At 49.0% G+C, this 19,168-nt stretch overlaps 1 protein-coding gene across 10 annotated transcripts in view; it reads right to left on the bottom strand.

Moving 5' to 3' along the window:
- The window catches only part of LOC144178386 (uncharacterized), a 201,449-nt gene that overhangs the window by 141,454 nt on the left and 40,827 nt on the right, over positions 1–19,168 (bottom strand). For 8 of the 10 annotated variants that reach the window (XM_077706244.1, XM_077706236.1, XM_077706227.1 and 5 more), the window contains one exon: positions 11,989–12,078. The exons of the other annotated variants lie outside the window; for them this stretch is intronic. In XM_077706244.1, the coding sequence (XP_077562370.1) occupies positions 11,989–12,078 (90 nt within the window). The remainder of the gene's footprint in view (positions 1–11,988; positions 12,079–19,168) is intronic. 10 annotated transcript variants of the gene reach the window in all.

The raw sequence follows: 19,168 nt of genomic DNA on the forward strand, positions 1-19,168 counted from the left end.
CAGTCATGAATGCCCCGGTTGTCGTCTTGTTGGCTCGCCGGAACAAGCAGTCGAGAAGCAATGCAGACGCATTCGATATGCCCCGAGAAGCATTCCGCCAGCATTTCCGCCTCTCAAAGAGGATCGTGCAGTGGCTGTGCGACGAGCTCCGGGGCGAACTTGGTCGGCGGACGCGCGGGCTAAGCGTCGAGGACCAAGTGTTATGCGCCCTTCGTTTCTTCGCTACTGGTGGCTTTCAGTCAGCGGTCGGTAACGAAGAAATGATATCGCTGTCGCAGCCCTTCGTGGGCCTGTGCATCTACGCCACCGCCATCACACAGTGAAATAAACGATCGTCTGCGATCTAGCTAACGGTCAGCAGGTGCACTGGAATAAACGATCGTCTACGAGCTTGATAGCTGTTGAGCAGACGACCAAAATTACACACGCACTCAGCATGACATTTATAACCTTTTATTGGTACTTTACGCGTACACATAGCAGCTTAACGTTTGTAGACTTCACGCGCAACAGGAACGTCGTTAAGAAATTAAAATCACCCCCCCCCACACACACACATTTTTCACTCGTAGAGCATCACGAAAATGTCAACGACGTAATGCACCATTGCAGGTTCCTCGAAAAGCCCGCAACAGCATGCCGAAAGTGCGTTGATGCCAAAATACGTAACGGGAGGGTTATCTTGATGCACGGGCATTGTCACCAACCTCAAAACGGAGTTCAACCGCAAAAAACTGAGTAGCCGCAGCATTGTTTACACTTCACTGTCACAAGGAAACAGCTGACCGCAGCTGACATCTTTGAACGTTCCTCCCCTTGCGGTGAAAACTTTCAGTCGTAACAAAAAAAAATTTCTTCGCGTTTAGTTTTTCAAACTACATTCAAATAAGCACACAAAAGATAGTCTAATATGGTTTTAGTTCTTTAAAATGCATTTGCAAGAACAGTTACGGTATTTGTATCAAAGGCCCACTGCTTAACCGGAAGTACATCATGATGAAAGGGACTCAAAAGGGACGTTTTCAAAAGGGACAGTTACGAGAATACCAACCCTGTTGCGCTTCATATAAAATTGTTAAATTTTAAATCCTATACCACTTCGCTACCAGGACATCACACTGACACATACTGCAAGTGCAAGACTGCATGAACTTAATTAACAGTGCTAGTCTTTGGCAAGCAGAAAGTTGCACTTCTGCTAATTTGCAATTATTTCCAGTTGTTTCAAATTGTTTTTGTTTGATCATCATGGTAAATTATGGCAGGTTGCCTGCACTTGGAAAAGTCCACTGTACCGGCGCAAAAATCGACTTGCTAAACCTTTCACTGCGGGGGTGCAACCACCCAAATTAGATTTGGAGCAATTTTTGGAGCAGGAAAATCCAAATTTGGATCAGGCTATGGGAAAAACAGAGCTTCATTTCGGAGCACCAAATCCCAAATTTGGAGCAGTCTAATACAAGAGATATGCAAACAATTTAAAATCAGTTGAGCAGGTGCTTCAGCATCAGTGGGCAAGGCCCTGACAATGTGACCAACGAATTCTGCGGAAAGCCTTAAGGCGTGCTGTATATGTGCGAACCTGCTAAACAGGTCTATCTAAATGCAGGGGTGAGACAGCTGAATCAGATTTGGGAGCAGTTTTTGGAGCAGCAAAATCTCAATTTTGGAGCAGAAGAACCTTGATTTGGAGCAGAAGAACGACATTTATTATGTCACCTTAGGAGCCTAAAAAAACAAATACTTGACAACTCATAGGGGAAAAGTGCCCTTTGTAATCGGTTTTGAACGTACATAACACTGAAATATCATCTCAATAAAGTTTTTTTTCTACCAATGTATCACAAGGTACGAAGTGCACTACCTTTCTAGAAACCATTTTTAAATTCTTAGGCTCTATGCATAGACAACATGGAGTGCCGTTGAAAACATCGAATTGAAGAACTAAGCAACCGCAAGGCATTTTTGTTATCATGTGAATGCCGAAATTGTTATTTTTGTAATCCCAGACTCCGCTTAACGCACAAGTGTAGAGCCACGGCAAAAGTTCGCAAAGTGAGGTGACAGTCGTCTCACCCATGCACCAGTCCTCCCATTTCAATCCCCAAGGTGCATGTTCACTACGATCGTAATTTGAGTAACGTTGGTATGTTTAGCCGTCTCCCGCTTGACATTAAATTTAACTTCAGACAAATGAACCATTGGAATCTCGATAATACGATTTTGGGTGATACGAATTTCGGGATGATACAAATCTCCAAAAAGTCCCGGCGAAATTGCATTGTTTGCAATGGGAAAAATTTCGGCTGTTACGAACAGACCTGCGCGGCCCTGCGGATGACACGAACGAGCCGGCGAGGCGCCCGAATGCCGAACGAGCAAGTGATGGCTCTCTCTCCCCTGTTTGTCACTCTTTCTCCAGAAACGGCCGGGCTGTTGTTTTCCGCTCGCGAAAACGCGCCGCGCACGCCCCACGAGCCCTGACACGCTGCGCGCGGCGCGGCCGGCGGCGGCTTCAGCCGTGAAGTGGCGCGGGCGCTCGAGTGACTGCTTCGAACCTGATTGATTGATTGATTGTAGGGTTTAACGCGCCGACGCAACGCAGGCGATGAGGCGCGCCGTAGTGGAGGGCTCCGGATTAATTTTGACCACCTGGGGATCTTTAACGTGCGCCGAAATCTCGTACACACGGGCGTTTTTGCTTTTCGCCTCCATCAGAAAAGCGGCCGCCGCGGCCAGGAATCGAACCCGCGACCTCGTGCTCAGCAGCGCAACGCCTTAGCCACTGAGCCACCGCGGCGGGTGACCGCTTCGAACCGCTCTTTAAAATGCGGCTCAATGCAGACACGAAGTTTCTTGTGCGGTAAAGGAGCTGATAAGGCATGCGAAAACGGTACTATAAAACATCATCCGCGCCGCTAGTGAAAGCGCCCATGAAATATTTGCCGGGGTGCTAAGCCTAACCATCTCCGGCGGAGCCAAGTCGGCTGTCTCGAGCGCTTCGCCAGTCGTCAGGCTCCTCCATACTGCCGCGCGCGGCGTGTGTCATTTTCTGATCGAGGTAGGAGCTACCGTGGGCGCGAAATCGTCGATGCGGGCGTGAAAATACAGCGTGCGCAAAGCCGAGGCGCGCGAATCGCATGAAAAAGCGCACGCTTTTCACGCGGTTCACGCTTGACTGTTGCGGCGTGTAGCGAGCTTGGGCACCGCAAGTGAGGAGACGAGCGTGAAGCTTTACGCGCTCCAGAAAGGACTGCTTTGCGACATAGTGGTTAAAAAAAGCAGAAAAAATCACGAATTTCTTCACGCGAAAGTAAGAAAAGAAATAAATAGAAACTTTTTTCAGTGCTCAATTTTTTGGCCTGTGTTGGTTCATACGAATTTCGGATACGAATTTTTTTCGCGGTCCCGCGAGATTCGTATCATCGAGATTTTACTGTACTAGTGTGAAATAATAGCCCGTCCCGCTATCGGACACTGAACATTTTGCGACGATGTAGCCTGCGCCACTACTTCTGCAGCGTCGATCGTCCCATCTCCGCGCTCACAAGCTCGCTGTGAAAGGCAGCAATAACTCAGCGTTTTATAACACCGCAATGAGTCCGAAATTTCACTTCAAGCACGCACCAGCCTCACACTCAAGGCCGAAACACGGCGAATTTGCGGGTGCCATGTTTTTGATGAACTTCCGTCTTTCGAGTCTCGCAACAGATCAAACGACTAAGTGTCGTTTTACCCACGCCCATAACCATACCCAAGATAGAAACAGGCGAAGAGCACTCTGCCTGAACCACAATCAACTGCTTCGCCCGGTGGCCACGTTTTCACATCTTCACCACACCAAGATGGCGGAGCCCAGTAATGTCGTTCCGGAGATACAGCGCTAAAAAAATGCAGTTTTTTTCATCAACTTGCACAAGTAGCTTGACGCCTCAGTACACAAGTATTTTTTCTGCAGGACTTTGCAATGGTTTTGCGATGGGAAAACTTTAAAAACGCACAGAATATAACATCCGCAACCCGACCTTGTGAAACTAGGCTGGGGGACAATTTTATGCAGGTTTTTATTTAATGATCACTCCAACCTTTTCAAACAGCATCACCTTGGGGATGCTGGTAAATTATGGCGTCAGTAGGCATTTTTCCCCACTGAAACTGACGGGAGTGTTAAAATCCTTGGCTGTCAGACTGTTTGGAGCAGTTACGTGCAATTTTTGCAATTTTCAAGCTTTTGGAGCATCCTGGCGCAGGAAAACAAATTTGTATCAAAACTGCGCAATATGCACAGCTGTCTCACCCCTGTAATAGCTAAAAAAATAGCAAGATCAAGCAATGAAAGAACAAACAAACAAAACAAAAGAGAACGGTGCAAAAACACTTTCACTTGTCATCCAAACTGGCATTACACATGGCCCAATTGCATAGCACATGGCTCTTGCACCTCAGCAGGAAAAACTGCCTGCACCACTGCCTGCACCCGTGGGAGGGAGGGCCCCCACCCTGCACCCAGGGAGGCACGTTTCGGTCGTCGCCCCTGGGCTACACTCTTCCGAGCAGACGGCCCAAAGTGCTGGCTGAGACTGGGTTGCCAGCGACAAGCCGCCTCTGCCCTAGTCCCATGCTGCTGAACAGCAGGGATTCCACAGCCCCACAACCTTCCCAACACCTCCCCCAAATGAAATTCTGGATAGACCCCTGCTTAACAGTACAGGTGTACGCACCTATGCCAGAACTAAAGTTGCCCCACGCTTTAGAGTGACTTTAGTTTCGGCATACGTACAGGTGCCGTCAAAAGTAATTGGAACACGGTCTCATAAATTTACAGGAATTTCTTCTTCCGGAAACTGCCTGACTGCATTGGTGTGCGTTTAAAAGCACCCTCTTCAACAGAAAGAATTCCTGTTAACCGGTAACGGCCGCCATAAAGCTAGAAAGACAAAGATTTTGTGACGTTCACAAACTCTTGTTTCAATTACCGTATTTACTCGCGTAATCCTCGCACTCGCGTAATCCTCGCACCCCTAATGTGAGCCACCAAAACTTGGATTTTTTGGTTCCTCGCATACCGTATTTACTCGCATAATCCTCGCACTTTTTTTTCGGAAAACTCAATGCAAAGTTAGGGGTGCGAGAATTATGCGGGGAAAAAAAAAATCCGGTGCACAGTGTTGCTAATTTGCCTTATACCAATCCCGCCAATTTTTGCATATGTAAGCTCAGTGTTGCCAACAGCAGCTATTTCTTTTTATTTTATTATTTAAAATGTAAACAGTCTCCCGTCGATCAGCAATCATGAAATTGCCACCTATGCTTTCTGGCGCGCGCCCTATCTCGTCGTCCTATGTGCGTGCCCTACTCCAGTAACGCATGTTGAAGTCGGTGACGCCGAAGTGCCTGCCTGCGGCACGGTTGCCGTGTTCGATCGCGTACTCTTTCGCTTTCAATTTGAAAGCGGCAGTGTAGCTGGCGTTCCTCCCCATGGCGAAGCGGCACCAAGCACAAAACAAAGAGATTAAAAAGTTCTCAAAATGGCAGCGAGCTATCCACCACTGACGCGAGTGACTCACTGACTGCTGCCGCTCAACGACGGGACCACGACGGCGACACGACGACACGACAGCGGGCTGCGCGAACACCGTCTAGTTGCGCGCAAGCGAAACATGAGTGAAACCGGCTCAAGGACTGTGAGTAGCGTGTTAGGGCGCCTGTTAGGGAGTAGCCATGCAGGTCCATTAGGGAGTAGCCATGCAGTAGCCATGCAACTTTCGCCGCTGCAAAGTTGGGGGTGCGAGGATTATGCGAGGAACCAAAAAATCCAAGTTTTGGTGGCTCACATTAGGGGTGCGAGGGTTACGCGAGTGCGAGGATTACGCGAGTAAATACGGTAATCCTCGCACCCCCAACTTTTCAGCGGTGAAAGTTGCCTGCTCGCGAATCCCGCATGGTGCACGCGCTCTCCAACGCGCGCCCTCCCCCGCCGCCTCTCCGTTCGGCGGAGAGCGCTGTGTATCCAGTCCACTTCGCAGGCTACTGCATGGCTACTCCCTAACAGGCGCCCTAACACGCTACGGCACACTGTCCTTGAGCCGGTTTCGCGCATGTTTCGCGTGCGCGCAACTAGACGGTGTTCGCGCAGCCCGCTGTCGTGTCGTCGTGTCGCCGTCGTGGTCCCGTCGTTGAGCGGCAGCAGTCAGTGAGTCACTAGCGTCAGTGGTGGATAGCTCGCTGCCATTTTGAGAACCTTTTGATCTGTTTTGTGCTTGGTGCCGCTTCGCCATGGGGAAGAACGCCAGCTACACTGCCGCTTTCAAATTGAAAGCGAAAGAGTACGCGATCGAACACGGCAACCGTGCCGCAGGCAGGCACTTCGGCGTCACCGACTTCAACGTGCGTTATTGGAGTAGGGCACGCACATACGACGACGAGATAGGGCGCGCGCCAGAAAGCAAAGGCGGCAATTTCATGATCACTGATCGACGGGAGACTGTTTACGTTGTAAATAATAAAATAAAAAGAAATAGCTGCTGTTGGCAACACTGAGCTTACATATACAAAAAACGACCGCTACATTTAGCGGGATTGGCATAAGGCAAATTAGCAACACTGTGCACCAGATTTTTTTTTCCCCGCGTAATTCTCGCACCGCTAACTTTGCATTGACTTTTCCGAAAAAAAAGTGCGAGGATTATGCGAGTAAATATGGTACTTATGACGGCACATGTACAGTGACCTAGAAGAGGCATTAGCTGGCACTGGATCGAATTGGGTGGCGTAAAAGCCTCTGCTTTTCAATGTGTCCTTTATTCTTCGCTTGAGTCTTCTTTGCTCCTCGTGTGGAATTTTGGCGCAGTATGGCGCAATTTAAACGAATTTCATGGTTTTGGCGCAGCTTCGCTCAAAAATACAAAACTGCATTAAACAGGTGCTATATCCAAATTAACAAAATCCGCAGTAAAAGAAGCTCAATAAATGGGACATATGAACCCAACATCGCAAATTGATATGTTGTATCCAACACGCTGTAAGCAGGTGTCGTAACGAGGTTACACTGCACTTCGTGAATAGTGCTTCCTATTACATCTGATTCGCAGCACAATTTGACGGTTCAAAGCATTTGAAGCTTTTGAACATTAATAATAATAGAGCAAAACCAAAACATTGGCCCTGCCACAACACACGAAAGACGTGCAGCAAAGCCTAACTAGCACAAGCGTCATGCAAAACCTCTGATGTATGTTGGCTGAAGTGGAACGCTACTTGGCTGGTAAACCTTACAGGCTGAAAAGAAGTTTCCTGTCAATACAGTGGCATGAGTGAGCAATCACGAGTTATTGCTCGTGGGCAATGCTTGCATTAAGGTCATCCCAGCCACTAGTCACATCTAGGTTAGATCGGGTCGCCGGGCTGAGGGCATGTCGTGAATCGTAGTCTTCAGCGAGTCGCTGCGTCATTGGAGGGTTTTCATTTGTCCATTGTCCTGCAACTTTACCTCCAGAAGTTGCAGCTTTTAGTTCCCCCTATGTGGGCTGGGGGACCTCCCAAGCGTGAAGTCTGCGTTGGTTCGACGGCTTGGAGACCGGTATGGGTAGTGTGGTGGCGAACGGTTGAAGCGCGCTGGACCTCTGTTGGTGTTGGAGAGGTATTATTCGATCTCAGTAGGGCGCTGGCCGGGTCGGGGGCGTGGTCCCTCGCAAACCGAGCCTCTTGTAGGGGCAGCGACGATAGATGTGGTCGGCCTCTCCGCAGTGGTAGCACAGTGGACGATTATAGGGCGTTCGCCCCACGTCGGCCTTTTTTGGGGTGGGGGGGTGCACCGCAGGTGGTTGGGCCGGTGACAGGGGACAACGGTACGCAGCCTCATAGGACTTGGCTTGTGGCTCGCGGGGTGCTTCTGGCGCCGTTGAAGTTCCCAGCGCTTGCTGCCCTTCTTCCCTAATCACGTTGGTAAGGGAAACGACTTGGGGTTGCGGCGGCATTGGGAGAAGTTTCCGCAGCTCCTCCCTCACTACTGCGCAGACAGTCTCGCGTAGGCTGTCTGCCGGAATCCACATGCTGTCGAAATAGTTTGCATTGGCAGCGCCAAAAAAGTTGCGGTCATACTGCTTAGCACGCATTTCGAGGGCCTTCTCAATTGTGCTGGCTTCGGTCACAAATTCGGCGACGGGGGCAGATTGATGACAAGTCCGGCAAACAGTTCCTCCTTCACACTGCGCATCAAGAAGCGTAACTTCTTTTCCACCATGCAAGGGTAAGCACACCTGAAAAGCCTCTTCATCTCTTCGACAAACACTAACAACGCTTCCGTTAGAGTGTTGTGTCCACGTTTGCAGCAAGACTTCGGCCTGTTCTATTCGCACAAACATGGTGAACCTCGTCAAAAATTGGGTTCTGAAATCGTTCGAAGACTAAGGAGCTCTCATGGTTTTTGAAACAGATCCGTGTTGAATCTTCACGGTAGAACAACACTTGCCTGAGTGTCTTCACGTCATCCCATTGTTAAACGGCCTGATCCGTTCAGCTTGCTCCAACCAGTCTTCGGGATCTTCCGAAGGTGATTCATGAAATGATGGGGTCTCCCTGGGTTGTTGAAGAACGAGGGCAGAATTGGAAGCGCTGGTCATGGTGCCTGCGTTGATCATGGTGGTTTTCACATCTTCTTTCTTCAAGTTATCTGGAAGCAGTCCAAACTCTGGCTGAAGACCTTGCTATTGGCGACTGACACGAGTTGGGCTTGCTTGTCGGCTTGACGAGGGCTTAGAGTGCATGTACCCCACACCTCCACCAGATGTCACGTAGCCAAAGACGACGCGGTTGTCTTGAAGGAAAAACAAGGTTATTGGAACGAACTTGTGCTCTCCTAACTCAATGAATACACAGGCAGCGAAGCAGCAGTCAACGAAGTGACGTGCGCAGGCGAGTGTCGGCGAATTAACGCCGAGGCATCTGCTCTGTGGTATTTATCTTTCGGTGCAGGTGTTTCTCGAACCATAGAATTACATCGAGAACACTGCAGATAAATGAAGACTATTCTAGGCTAGTGGCGCTAGGGCCACTATGCGATAATTCGTGCGGCATAAGAAAGAAAGAAGGGACATGCGCTCCACTCGGGACGCAGATAACACAGCCCGGTGCAGCCGGGCGGTAAAAGCAAAAATTTAAATAAACAAATACAATGCACGATTCAGGGCAATATGAAGCATACAACATCAAAGTGGTAGTGAGATTTGCCCCAGAGGGTGTTGCGTTTCTGGGAGTGCAACGCATTCGGAAACTGGGGCTCCCCAAATGATCTTGAGCGGCTGCACAATATTGCGCAAGATGCACTTTTGCTCCAGCAGTGCCTACGCAACATTAGCCTGTTGAAGTTCCATGAAAATTAACACAAGGTGGCTGCGAACTCGAAGTTAAGCTGAGTTATAATCACAGCAATCAGCTGCATTCACTGACAAAAGCTTCATCGCTCGCGTCCTGAAATTTTGCCGGGGGTCTATTTGATAAGTGCACCGCACTGAAGTTAACTTCAGTAAACTGTACACAAGGGAAATGTATACCTTTATTTGTGGTACTGCCACCACGGTGAACACTGGCAGGGTAGATGGTCGGCTTGTATATAATTTGTGTGATCGGCGCGCTGCAAGACTTGCTGCGCGGCTCGTGTTTGCGAGTTCCAACTCTGAGGCCTCGCCAGTGTCCCAAGGTCAAGTCACCTTTTGCTGAAGTAAACACAATCTTACGGTGCCTTGCACGAGATAAAAAAAACTGCTGCATATATGCACGACTGAATCTATCGAAGCATTGATATCTTGCAAAGGTAAGCAAAGAAAACTTTTCCATAAGCAAATGCAGCAACCCAGCAAAAGCAGCAGTCAAGCTAAGTATGAGGGATAGCAGAATATTCTCTGCGCAATCAACAACTGTCTTGAACAGGCAGCAGCTTCAGCGGAGCGCCGTGCGCGCAGGTGGCGCAGGCACGGAATGCCCCCGCGTTTAGAGCGGCGACCTAGCGGCAGCTTTTGCCCCTGTACGAAACTGCGGCCGGAGTTTTGCGACCAGAAAAGCATGAGGGACTCCGGTAGCCTCTAACACAAACTGATAGTATATACGGACAACTTTACGATAAATAAGAAGTAGGGGTGTGCGAATATTCGAAACTTCGAATATTCGATTCGAATTTTTTGGTATTCGATTCGATTCGAACGACACTTTTATTGTTCGAAATATTCGAACCACCCAAAACTAAAAAAAAAAAAAAAAAAAAAAAAAAATTCAGAGCGTGTCTGTATCGGTGTTTATTTACACTGGACTCTCGATGATACGATTCTGGGGGTGCGAATTTCGGGATGATACGAATTTCCGAAAAGTCCTGGCGAAATTGCATCGTTTGCAATTGGAAAAATTTCGGCTGTTACGAACGGACCTGCGCGGGCCGGCGGAAGATACGAACGAGCCGGCGAGGCACCCGACTGCCGAACGAGCAAGTGACGGCTCTCGCTCCCCTGTTTGTCACTCTTTCTACAGAAACGGCCGGGCTGTTGTTTTCTGCTCGCGAAAACGCTCTGCGCACGCCCAACGCGCTGACACCGCCGCGAAACCACCCCCACGCTGCGCGCGGCGCGGCCGGAGGAGGACATGGCGTCGGCTCCAGCCGCGAAGTGGCGCGGGTGCTCGAGCGACCGCTTCTAACCGCTCTTTAAAATGCGGCTCAAGGGAGACACGAAGTTGCTTGTGCGGTAAAGGAGCTGAATGCATGCGAAAACGGTACTATAAAACATCATCCGCGCCGCTAGTGAAAGCGCCCATAAAATATTTGCCGGGGTGCTAAGCCTAACCATCTCCGGCGGAGCCAAGCCGGCTGTTTCGATCTCATCGCAAGTAGTCAGGCTCCTCCATTCCGCCGCGCGCGTCGTGCGTCATTTTCTGACCGAGGTAGGCGCTACCGCGGGCGCGAAGATGTGGGCGTGAAAATACAGCGCTCACAGAGCCGAGGCGAGCGAATCGCGTGCAAAAACGCACCATGCGGTTCACGGTTGGCTGTTGCGGCGTGTAGTGAGCTTGGGCACAGCGAGTGAGGAGACGAGCGCGAAGCTTTACGTGCTCCAGAAAGGACTGCTTTGCGACACGGGGGTTAAAAAAAGCAGAAAAAATCACGAATTTCTTCACGCGAAAGTAGGAAAAGAAATAAACGAAAACTTTTTTCAGCGCTAAATTTTTTGGTCTGTGTTGGTTCATACGAATTTCGGATGATACGAATATTTTTCGCAGTCCCGCGAGATTAGTATCATCAAGATTTTGCTGTATCAGCGCGCGGCAATGTGCACGGGCTCGGGCACGCCAGCTACTAGAGTCTGAAGTGAGCGGCTGTTTTCGGTATCTGGTAAAGTGGTGACGAGAAGGAGGTTGTCACTGCTCCCCGAACATGTCGAGCAGTTAACCTTTCTCCATGTTAACATTTAAGTGAGTGCAGACCATAACCTTTTGAGTGCAATGGTATTGTGTAATTCCTAATTTTACTTTGTGTGATTTGTTGTGCAATAAAGTTGCAGTTTTTGTGTCTCTAGATGGTGAAAACTTAAATTTTACAAAAAACAATAAGTATTCGTATTCGAAAAATATTCGAAAAATATTCGATTCGATTCGAACTTTGTTTTTATTATTCGAATTCGCTTCGAAATTAAAAAATTGATATTCGCACACGCCTAATAAGAAGACATCCTGATGGGTTATTGTGGGACTATGCAAAAAAACGGGGTGATGCTGTCGGGCGAGTGGCAACAACATCTTCAGACCACCATAATAAAAACACTAGAAATTACAGTTTTCAAGCCCCAGAACTTGTGTAAAAAATACGGGTTCGGCTCAGTTCTGGTTTTGGGCAAAAATTTGGGTTTGGCTGGGTTCCGGTTCGACACCCTCCTCGCCTCAGGGCCCCCGTGTGCGTGCAAGCAGGCACTGTCGAGCGTCCACAAAGCACCAGGGCAGGGCACTCACTTCGGCTATCGTCTGGCCCCGGAACTTGGGGTTCTTGGTGACCAGGGCCTCGTTGATGAACGCAATGGCAGCCACAGCACTGCGGGTCACCTGCGAGGGGAGGAAGCACTCCTAGCACACTCCCGGCCACTGCTAGCCACGGGCTGCCGCCCCGCCCTTGGGAGAGTCCGTCCGCGGGCGCTCGACAGGGCTGCTCCAGCAAGACCCAACCGCATTTTCTAGGCTCCGAAACAGCCTGCAAAATGACTCTCCCAGCGAGCTTGGCTCACACATCAAGGCAGCTGGCAAAGTTAACGCCACGTGGACATCACCCATCACGTTCCCCACTCGACGGAACAAGTCTCCAGCTGAAACCCTTCATTCGTGGCCCTTGCACCTGTGTCGCACCTCTGTCAAAAGGGCACACAACCGTTTCTCGGCTCCTTCTTTACATCCCAAAGAAAAGCCACTCTTGTAATGGCTGAAAGTGCAGGAATAAAGCCTCGATCAAATGCTGCTTCATGCCGCTATTTGTGGGCCACCTGCTATGTGCGAAAAACACCAAAGTGCTACGGTCCACACTGCCTCCCCTTCGCTGCCCACAATGAGAAGGCCAGCAGGTGTTGAAGGCACACGCAGCATCACTGGGGGATTGTTGCCAGCGTTCAAGCAGTTCTTCTGCTTTAAGGCAGGGTGGCAGCAAAGCACACCCTTGGAGACAAAGCGCCTGCTGATCAGGCGGCGTGCCTCTTTTCCCGGCAACTGCTCTGATGGTAAAAGCAGCATTTGTCAGAAAAGGCCCTCTACTTTAGCGAAGATGCATGTTCCGTGAAAGCAATCGCAACTTTGTATTTAGCTACAGTCAAACCCCACAATAACAAAATCCCGCAAATGCGAAATTCCCGCGACAACAAAATATTTCCAGATCCCCGGCAAACGGCCATAGAAGCTCATGTATTTCATATCTCGCGGCAACAAAATGTCTTTGGAAAGTGATCCCAGGTTAACAAAATTCACTGCAAGTTCGGTTGGGTTGGCATTTTATCTGCCCATTTGAGGCTAACAGAGTCCAAAAAGTGCTAAAATTCCATTTTTTTCGGACTCAAAGTGCGTAAACTTCTGCTACAGTGCGCTTGCATGGCCGCCGCCATATCTGTTCACATAAAAAGCCACAACAGGTGGCCGCCTGTTGCAGCCTTTTGAGGCAGCCTCGCAGCAACCCCACCAAGGGGCGACACATGGTGATTCATGGCACGTCTTTCGTTCATTGTGTGTGCGAAAAGCGGTATGTTTGCTCTCAAACAAAAGCGCAACTTTTTATTGCTACAAGATAAGGCACCCATCTGTGCCTAAGTCAGTGGTCGAAGTGGAAGAAGGAAGGGTGGCGCAAACAAGTTTTGAACTGCCTGCAGCTCGCTCTACCCTTTTGAAAAGCAAGGACGCCACTCTCCAATGGCGCACGTGTGCAAAACAAAACAGCGACGGCTGTGGCCTTTCTGGTCGTCAACAAGGCGGTGCTCACTTAGTTTTGTGGACAGCATTGGAACAACGAGATGCCACTGTCTGGCAAAGTTCGTCAACAGAAGAAGCTGGACTTCGCCGAGGGCCAGGGCGAAAAACGCGCAGAGAAGGCGAACCCGCGGGGTGTTTTGGTTGCGTTTGACTCAATTCGGCCATTCTTAGCTGCACACGACTAGGAATGAAGCACTTCTTGTTGTGCGAGAGCTCAGATGTGAAGTTACTGCAAGGTAAGGCTCGCAAAGTAATATACCCAACTTTAGGGAATAAATTTTCATTTTTTTTTTGGGGGGGGGGGGGGGGGGACACGTACGTGGCAAGTAAAACTATTTTTGTTATGTATGGAGAAAATGCAATCAAATTAGGAGCATTTATGTAGTTAACTATCCCAATAACAAAACTGAATTCAGTTTACAAATATCTTCTATACTTTTTGAGTTACAGGACTACCGTATTTATTCGAAAATAGGTCGAGCACGAATATAGGTCGACCCCCTAAAAATTGAAGTCGCCGAAAAAAAAAATAATATATTCGATTATAGGTCGACCCATACTTTTAAGAAAAAAACTTGAGGAAACTTTTTAAAACTCCCATTTATTTACAACGCGGTCACCTCACTGGTCGGAGCCACACAGTGCGTCGTCGTCGGAACTTGCGCCGCATGCGCCGCAGTTCATTACCCACCCCCGCCCCCGACTGGCTTAGAAGGCTGAACGCATGGAGGAAGGCTGAACGGCCAATCCCGCCTCGCAGCGCTAACTGTTGAGCTTTGGTCTGAATATCTTCGCAGGACACTCGGTGTCCTTTCGCACGCTTCTCTTCCACGTGCAGCCGGAGTTTTTTCTCGAGAGCATCGTGCCTCCCACCACGAAACGCACGACGCAGTCCCCTACAAGCAAAAAGTTCGTCCCGCTGTTTCCGCCATCCCCTGATCAGCTTTTCATTAACGACTAACTCTCGCTGAGCGGCGCAGTTGTTCAAGTTCTCAGCAAACAGGATCACCCGCCGCTTAAAGTCCGACGTGACATCACGAAATGCGCACGAGAAAAACGTTGTGTGCGGAAATCACAACGAAGCAAACACAAAGAAAGCGCATGAAACGGAGAACGGGAGATAGTAGAGACAGCGAGCGAAGCAGGCAACGCCGTTCCGTTCACGAGGTGGCTACGCTAGGTGGCGAAAGTCACCTAGCCAAGCCAAAGACACCAAGCCAAGCCAATCTGGCTCTCTAGCCAGTACGTAAGCTCGCTCGTGTCCGGTTCGGCCGCAGGTAATGCGCGATAGCCGGCAGTGACTGTGGGTGGTTTTCTTACGCTGATTGTTTTGTTATTTTTTCCTTTATTTTCTTGCCTGTCTTTGTTCTAGATGCTCCGCGCTGCCGCCTCAAATTGAGGAGCGCCGGGCGCGACGGAGAAACGGATCGCTCGTTGCGCCCGCCATTTTTGATCACGACTATAGGTCGACGTTCTTCGGTCACGATTATAGGTCGACCCTCAATTTTTAAGCACATTTTCGGAAAAAAAAGGTCGACCTATATTCGAATAAATACGGTAATTACCTTCACAAAGTCACCCCAAGATTAACTAACTAATGGGGCAAGAATTCAACACGATGTTCATGTCAGCGTGATCAGGAAGGTCTGTTTTGTGCAACGAGGCTATTACATTACTGCTTTATTTCCTTTAGATATCCAGAGAAAAAAAGAGAAGTTTCACTTTCTTTTTTACATGAAACTATTTCTGATTTTGAAAGGAAGGTGAAATTTTTCTTGTTCTTTTTTTGTACCTAAGGTTTTAATGTAATAATCTAATAGCGTTTTTACAGAGAATAGACATTCCTGATCACATCGACATAAAACTGTAGAGTTCTTGCCTAGTTAGTTATTTATGCTGAATGCAAGTTCCCGGTAATGAGTCTTCTAACTTAAAAAGCATAGAAGTTAAACAGATTTTAGTTTTGTTGTTAGAATGGTTAGTTGCTAAACACTCCAAATTTGATAAAATTTGGTCTATAAATAAAAAAGTCATTTTACTTGCCACGTCCCCCTTCAATGTCAGTTCCATAGAGAAAATGTATAGGCTCAAGGAATGCACGATAACCCCCCCCCCCCCAATGCCCCTCTTTGCAATCCATAACTGTTTCATATAAATACTCCTCTCAGCACTGAGAACTACTGATGATTATTACTCCGTTACAGTGCCTATTAAAAATGATCATGTTGATCCACAATTGCAATGCCTTTTTTCCTCGCATTTCAGCCCTTTCTAAGACAAGGTCAGCCATTTTTTGTTTGGTGGTTAGCCCAAAAAAGGCCCGTTCAGAATCAGCTTTGTTTCAATTTATGTGACAAAAATGTGATTTTTGATGCCAATTGGCATCGCACGAGCGTTGGAATGGGGGTGGTCATGGAGCGTCACTGCGAACAAAACAAAACAAAAAAAAAAGCATACAGCTCACAATTACTGCGCACCAGCATTCAGTCTTAGTTATCACGGCACTAATGGTGAACCGGAAGACGATTTCCAACTGTCGAATTTGCCCTCTGAGAGTAATAGATCGACCGAAAAAATCCACAACTGTTGGTTGGTAAAGTTAGTTGCTGATTTCAGGCAGCTCTACTATTGTTGCACGCATTCTTGGAGGCCACATTACAGTCCTAAATGCCACTAGGGCCGTTAGCAAACAATCAAAAAGAGCTGCGGTATTGGTCCTGTTGTGAAATTTCTGCGCAGTTACGCAATGTCGAGCCAATTTGACACGGCGCCGCTGCCACACGCTACCGTTTCTTGACAGAAGCATTCCGCTCATGATTCACCTCACCCACATGCGATAAGAGGAGCTCTAGCTGCAAGTCATCACACATAAGCTTAGACAAGGTCAGTGCTTCAAACTGCTCTTCCATGATACCAGCTGTTCGCCAAGCAGTTTCGCATCCATGCACGGCCATTTCTGGGGTGCAGTGTTTGTTTGAGGGAAGACAGCCTGATGCGACAGAGTCTGCAACAGTTTGGGTACTGATTCTGAGCAAAAATGTCAGCTGGCTCGGCAAGTGCTGAACCATTTTTCTTGCAGACAGCGCCTTGATAGGCTTGATTGTGGCACATCACACCTCATTTCTGCAAGTGGGGTTCCACTAGAGAGTCAGAGGAGAAGAGTAAGTCCCAAGTACAGCTAAGTCATAAGAAACTGGCAGTGAGCGTTCACCACCAAGTTTCATTCTTGGCACTGCAGCTTGTTCGGAATCTTGTGCTGGCCCTAAACATAAAGTAAGTCGTTGAGATCTCAAGTCCTGATGTCAAGTGGGGAGGATCTGCTGCCTCCAGTAATGTCAAACCGACAGATTCCTTCAAGAGGACCGTCCTAAACCACCTTGTGTGCAATGGAGGACCGGCTTCACTGCATGGCACGGCTGCCACGAGTTCTACTGTATTTTTTGCATCTCTCCAACTCATGTGCCAAAAAAACCTGTATTTTTTTCTTGAATGTTTTTGAAAGGTTTACTACAGAATTTACTTTTTATTTTTTCGCCAGTTTTTGCCGGTTTTTATATACAAAGACTTTTTTTATTTTTCTTGATGTCTGGACCAAAACTTTTTCGCAATTTTTTTTATGCGAGCATCACTGCATTACATGCGGAACGAATGTACTCAGCAAAACAAGCGATTTCTTGTACAACCCTAGAGGGCAGTCAATTCCACCGGGACAGCTCTAATAGAGTTCACAGGAGTGGAAATGCCTGCTTCCAATGGCCCGGCCCTCTTGTGCCCCTGCACATGTAACAACGTTTTGACGCCTCTTCAAGTGCCCGGGGCTCTCAGGAGGTGCTATTCTACTACAGCCAAACCCTGCAGTAACGACAGTGTCGGAGAAAGCCAAAAAAATTCGCTTTTGCAGAAATTTCGTTGATGCGACAACGAAACAAACGATGGCCGCAAGCTGAAAATTTATTCCCGAAAGTCGGCTGCATCGCCTTGTGAGCCTCCTTGCAGCCACTTCCCGGCCACTCTCTCCCACCACAAAAGACGCCCGTCATCCTCGGCACCGAGCCTGTCCGAGCATGCAGCTGACGACGCTGCCAGAGACCTCGTCGTTGCAGTGCTGCTCACGAGACCCAGTGTCCGGGACGGCGCACGTGTGCCCTCAAGGAGCGGCACCCTCGCTTTCCAAGCTGCCCGAGCAAACTGCAGGCGCTTCGCAACGCTGCCTGCTTCCCCTGGGGTCACTCACTCGGGCAGTGATGGCTGCCTCATCTTGTGGCGATAAAAACCGGCCGTTGCGAGAGCCACGCCCAACCAGCTGGACCAGCCAGACAAGGTCGCCCCCTGGAGGTGTCGCTGCCTCCCCGCCCGCCTGCTGCAGGGTCTTTTTTGAAAACAAGTATGGCGGCGGCCACACAAGCGCACTGGGGCACTTTAGACCGCAAAGCAGGACAGGGGGCGGGGGTGTAAGAAAGAACACGGCACATAGCTTAGATGACAAACTGCACTTTGCGTTACTACATCTGCACCACGCGGCCTTCCCGGTCCTCCAGGTTTTTTCATGGCCAGCACTTCTTGCTTGAATGCATTGCCCGCAACAGTACTTCATTTCTGCTGATGTGTCACTCGCACGTCATGCAACAGCCTTGCTTTGCGTCTGGTCACACAAACCTGCGTCTCATCTGCAGTCTGCAGTACACATCTCGTCAAAGAAAACACTGGTGGGCTTGTGCGTAGCAAGCACCTGGCGCGCTCGACGATTGTCTCGATACTGCTACAAGGCACGTCGTTTGTTTCCAAGTGCTGAAGCACGTCCACCCACCGTTCCTCCAACGCAGAAGGGTGGCTTGTCGGTGCACTAGCTGTAACGTTGGGACTAAGCAAGAAACCCACAACACAGGCACTGCGCTGTGTGTTTCTCGATTAGTCCCATCGCCTGTGCCGTTTTCTTGAAGTTCCTCAAACAGTTTCTTTTGGCTCTTCTATTCCTCCAGCTTTTCATCCGTGACGCACCTTTGAGGGGCGAAGCCCCTTAGGGGCTCGGACTGTCGGCGTCGCCGCCATCGTAACCACCATCTCCAGCAGCCACGGCACTAAAACACCGGGTTCTTGCTTACGCCTCGCGCTAGAACGTAATGCGCACTAAAAAACGCCGGGAGACTCGTTTACGTCGCACTCTAGAACGCTTTGTGCTTCAAAGACCTACACAGCAAAGCTGTACACCTCTACCCCCAACGGTTTCATCTCTGTTGGCCAAAACGCCAAGGCACCCAAATACGCTTATACACTGCGTGCTTTGCCCCTCCCCAGGTTTCACGTTAGTGGAGACGGCCTGGGAGCTCTTATCCCTATAAGCAATTTATGAACAAATCGGCGGAAATAATTTTAGTTTGGCAGCAAACTTTCTGAAATCGGAAGGATGGCGGTTCGTAGTGTAGAAACTTGACCCTACAATACGTGTCCCAGGTCATGTGACCTGCGAACCTAGCAGCTACTGTAACTGCTGAAATGTTTATTCCAGGGTGTCGAACCGGAACCGAACCGAAAACCGGAACTGAACCGGTATTTTTGCTGGAACTGAACCCGAACCCGAACCGGTATTTTTTGAGCACGCTGAACCCGAACCGGAACTGAACCGAAAAAAGAAATAACGGTTATCGGTTAATGCCGAAACGGTTCAATCCTCCGTTGTTGATATTGCACA

Source organism: Haemaphysalis longicornis, unplaced genomic scaffold (genome assembly GCF_048455015.1).
Source record: "Haemaphysalis longicornis isolate Haplotype H1 unplaced genomic scaffold, Haemaphysalis longicornis Haplotype H1 scaffold_1, whole genome shotgun sequence".
Classification (NCBI taxonomy): domain Eukaryota; kingdom Metazoa; phylum Arthropoda; class Arachnida; order Ixodida; family Ixodidae; genus Haemaphysalis; species Haemaphysalis longicornis.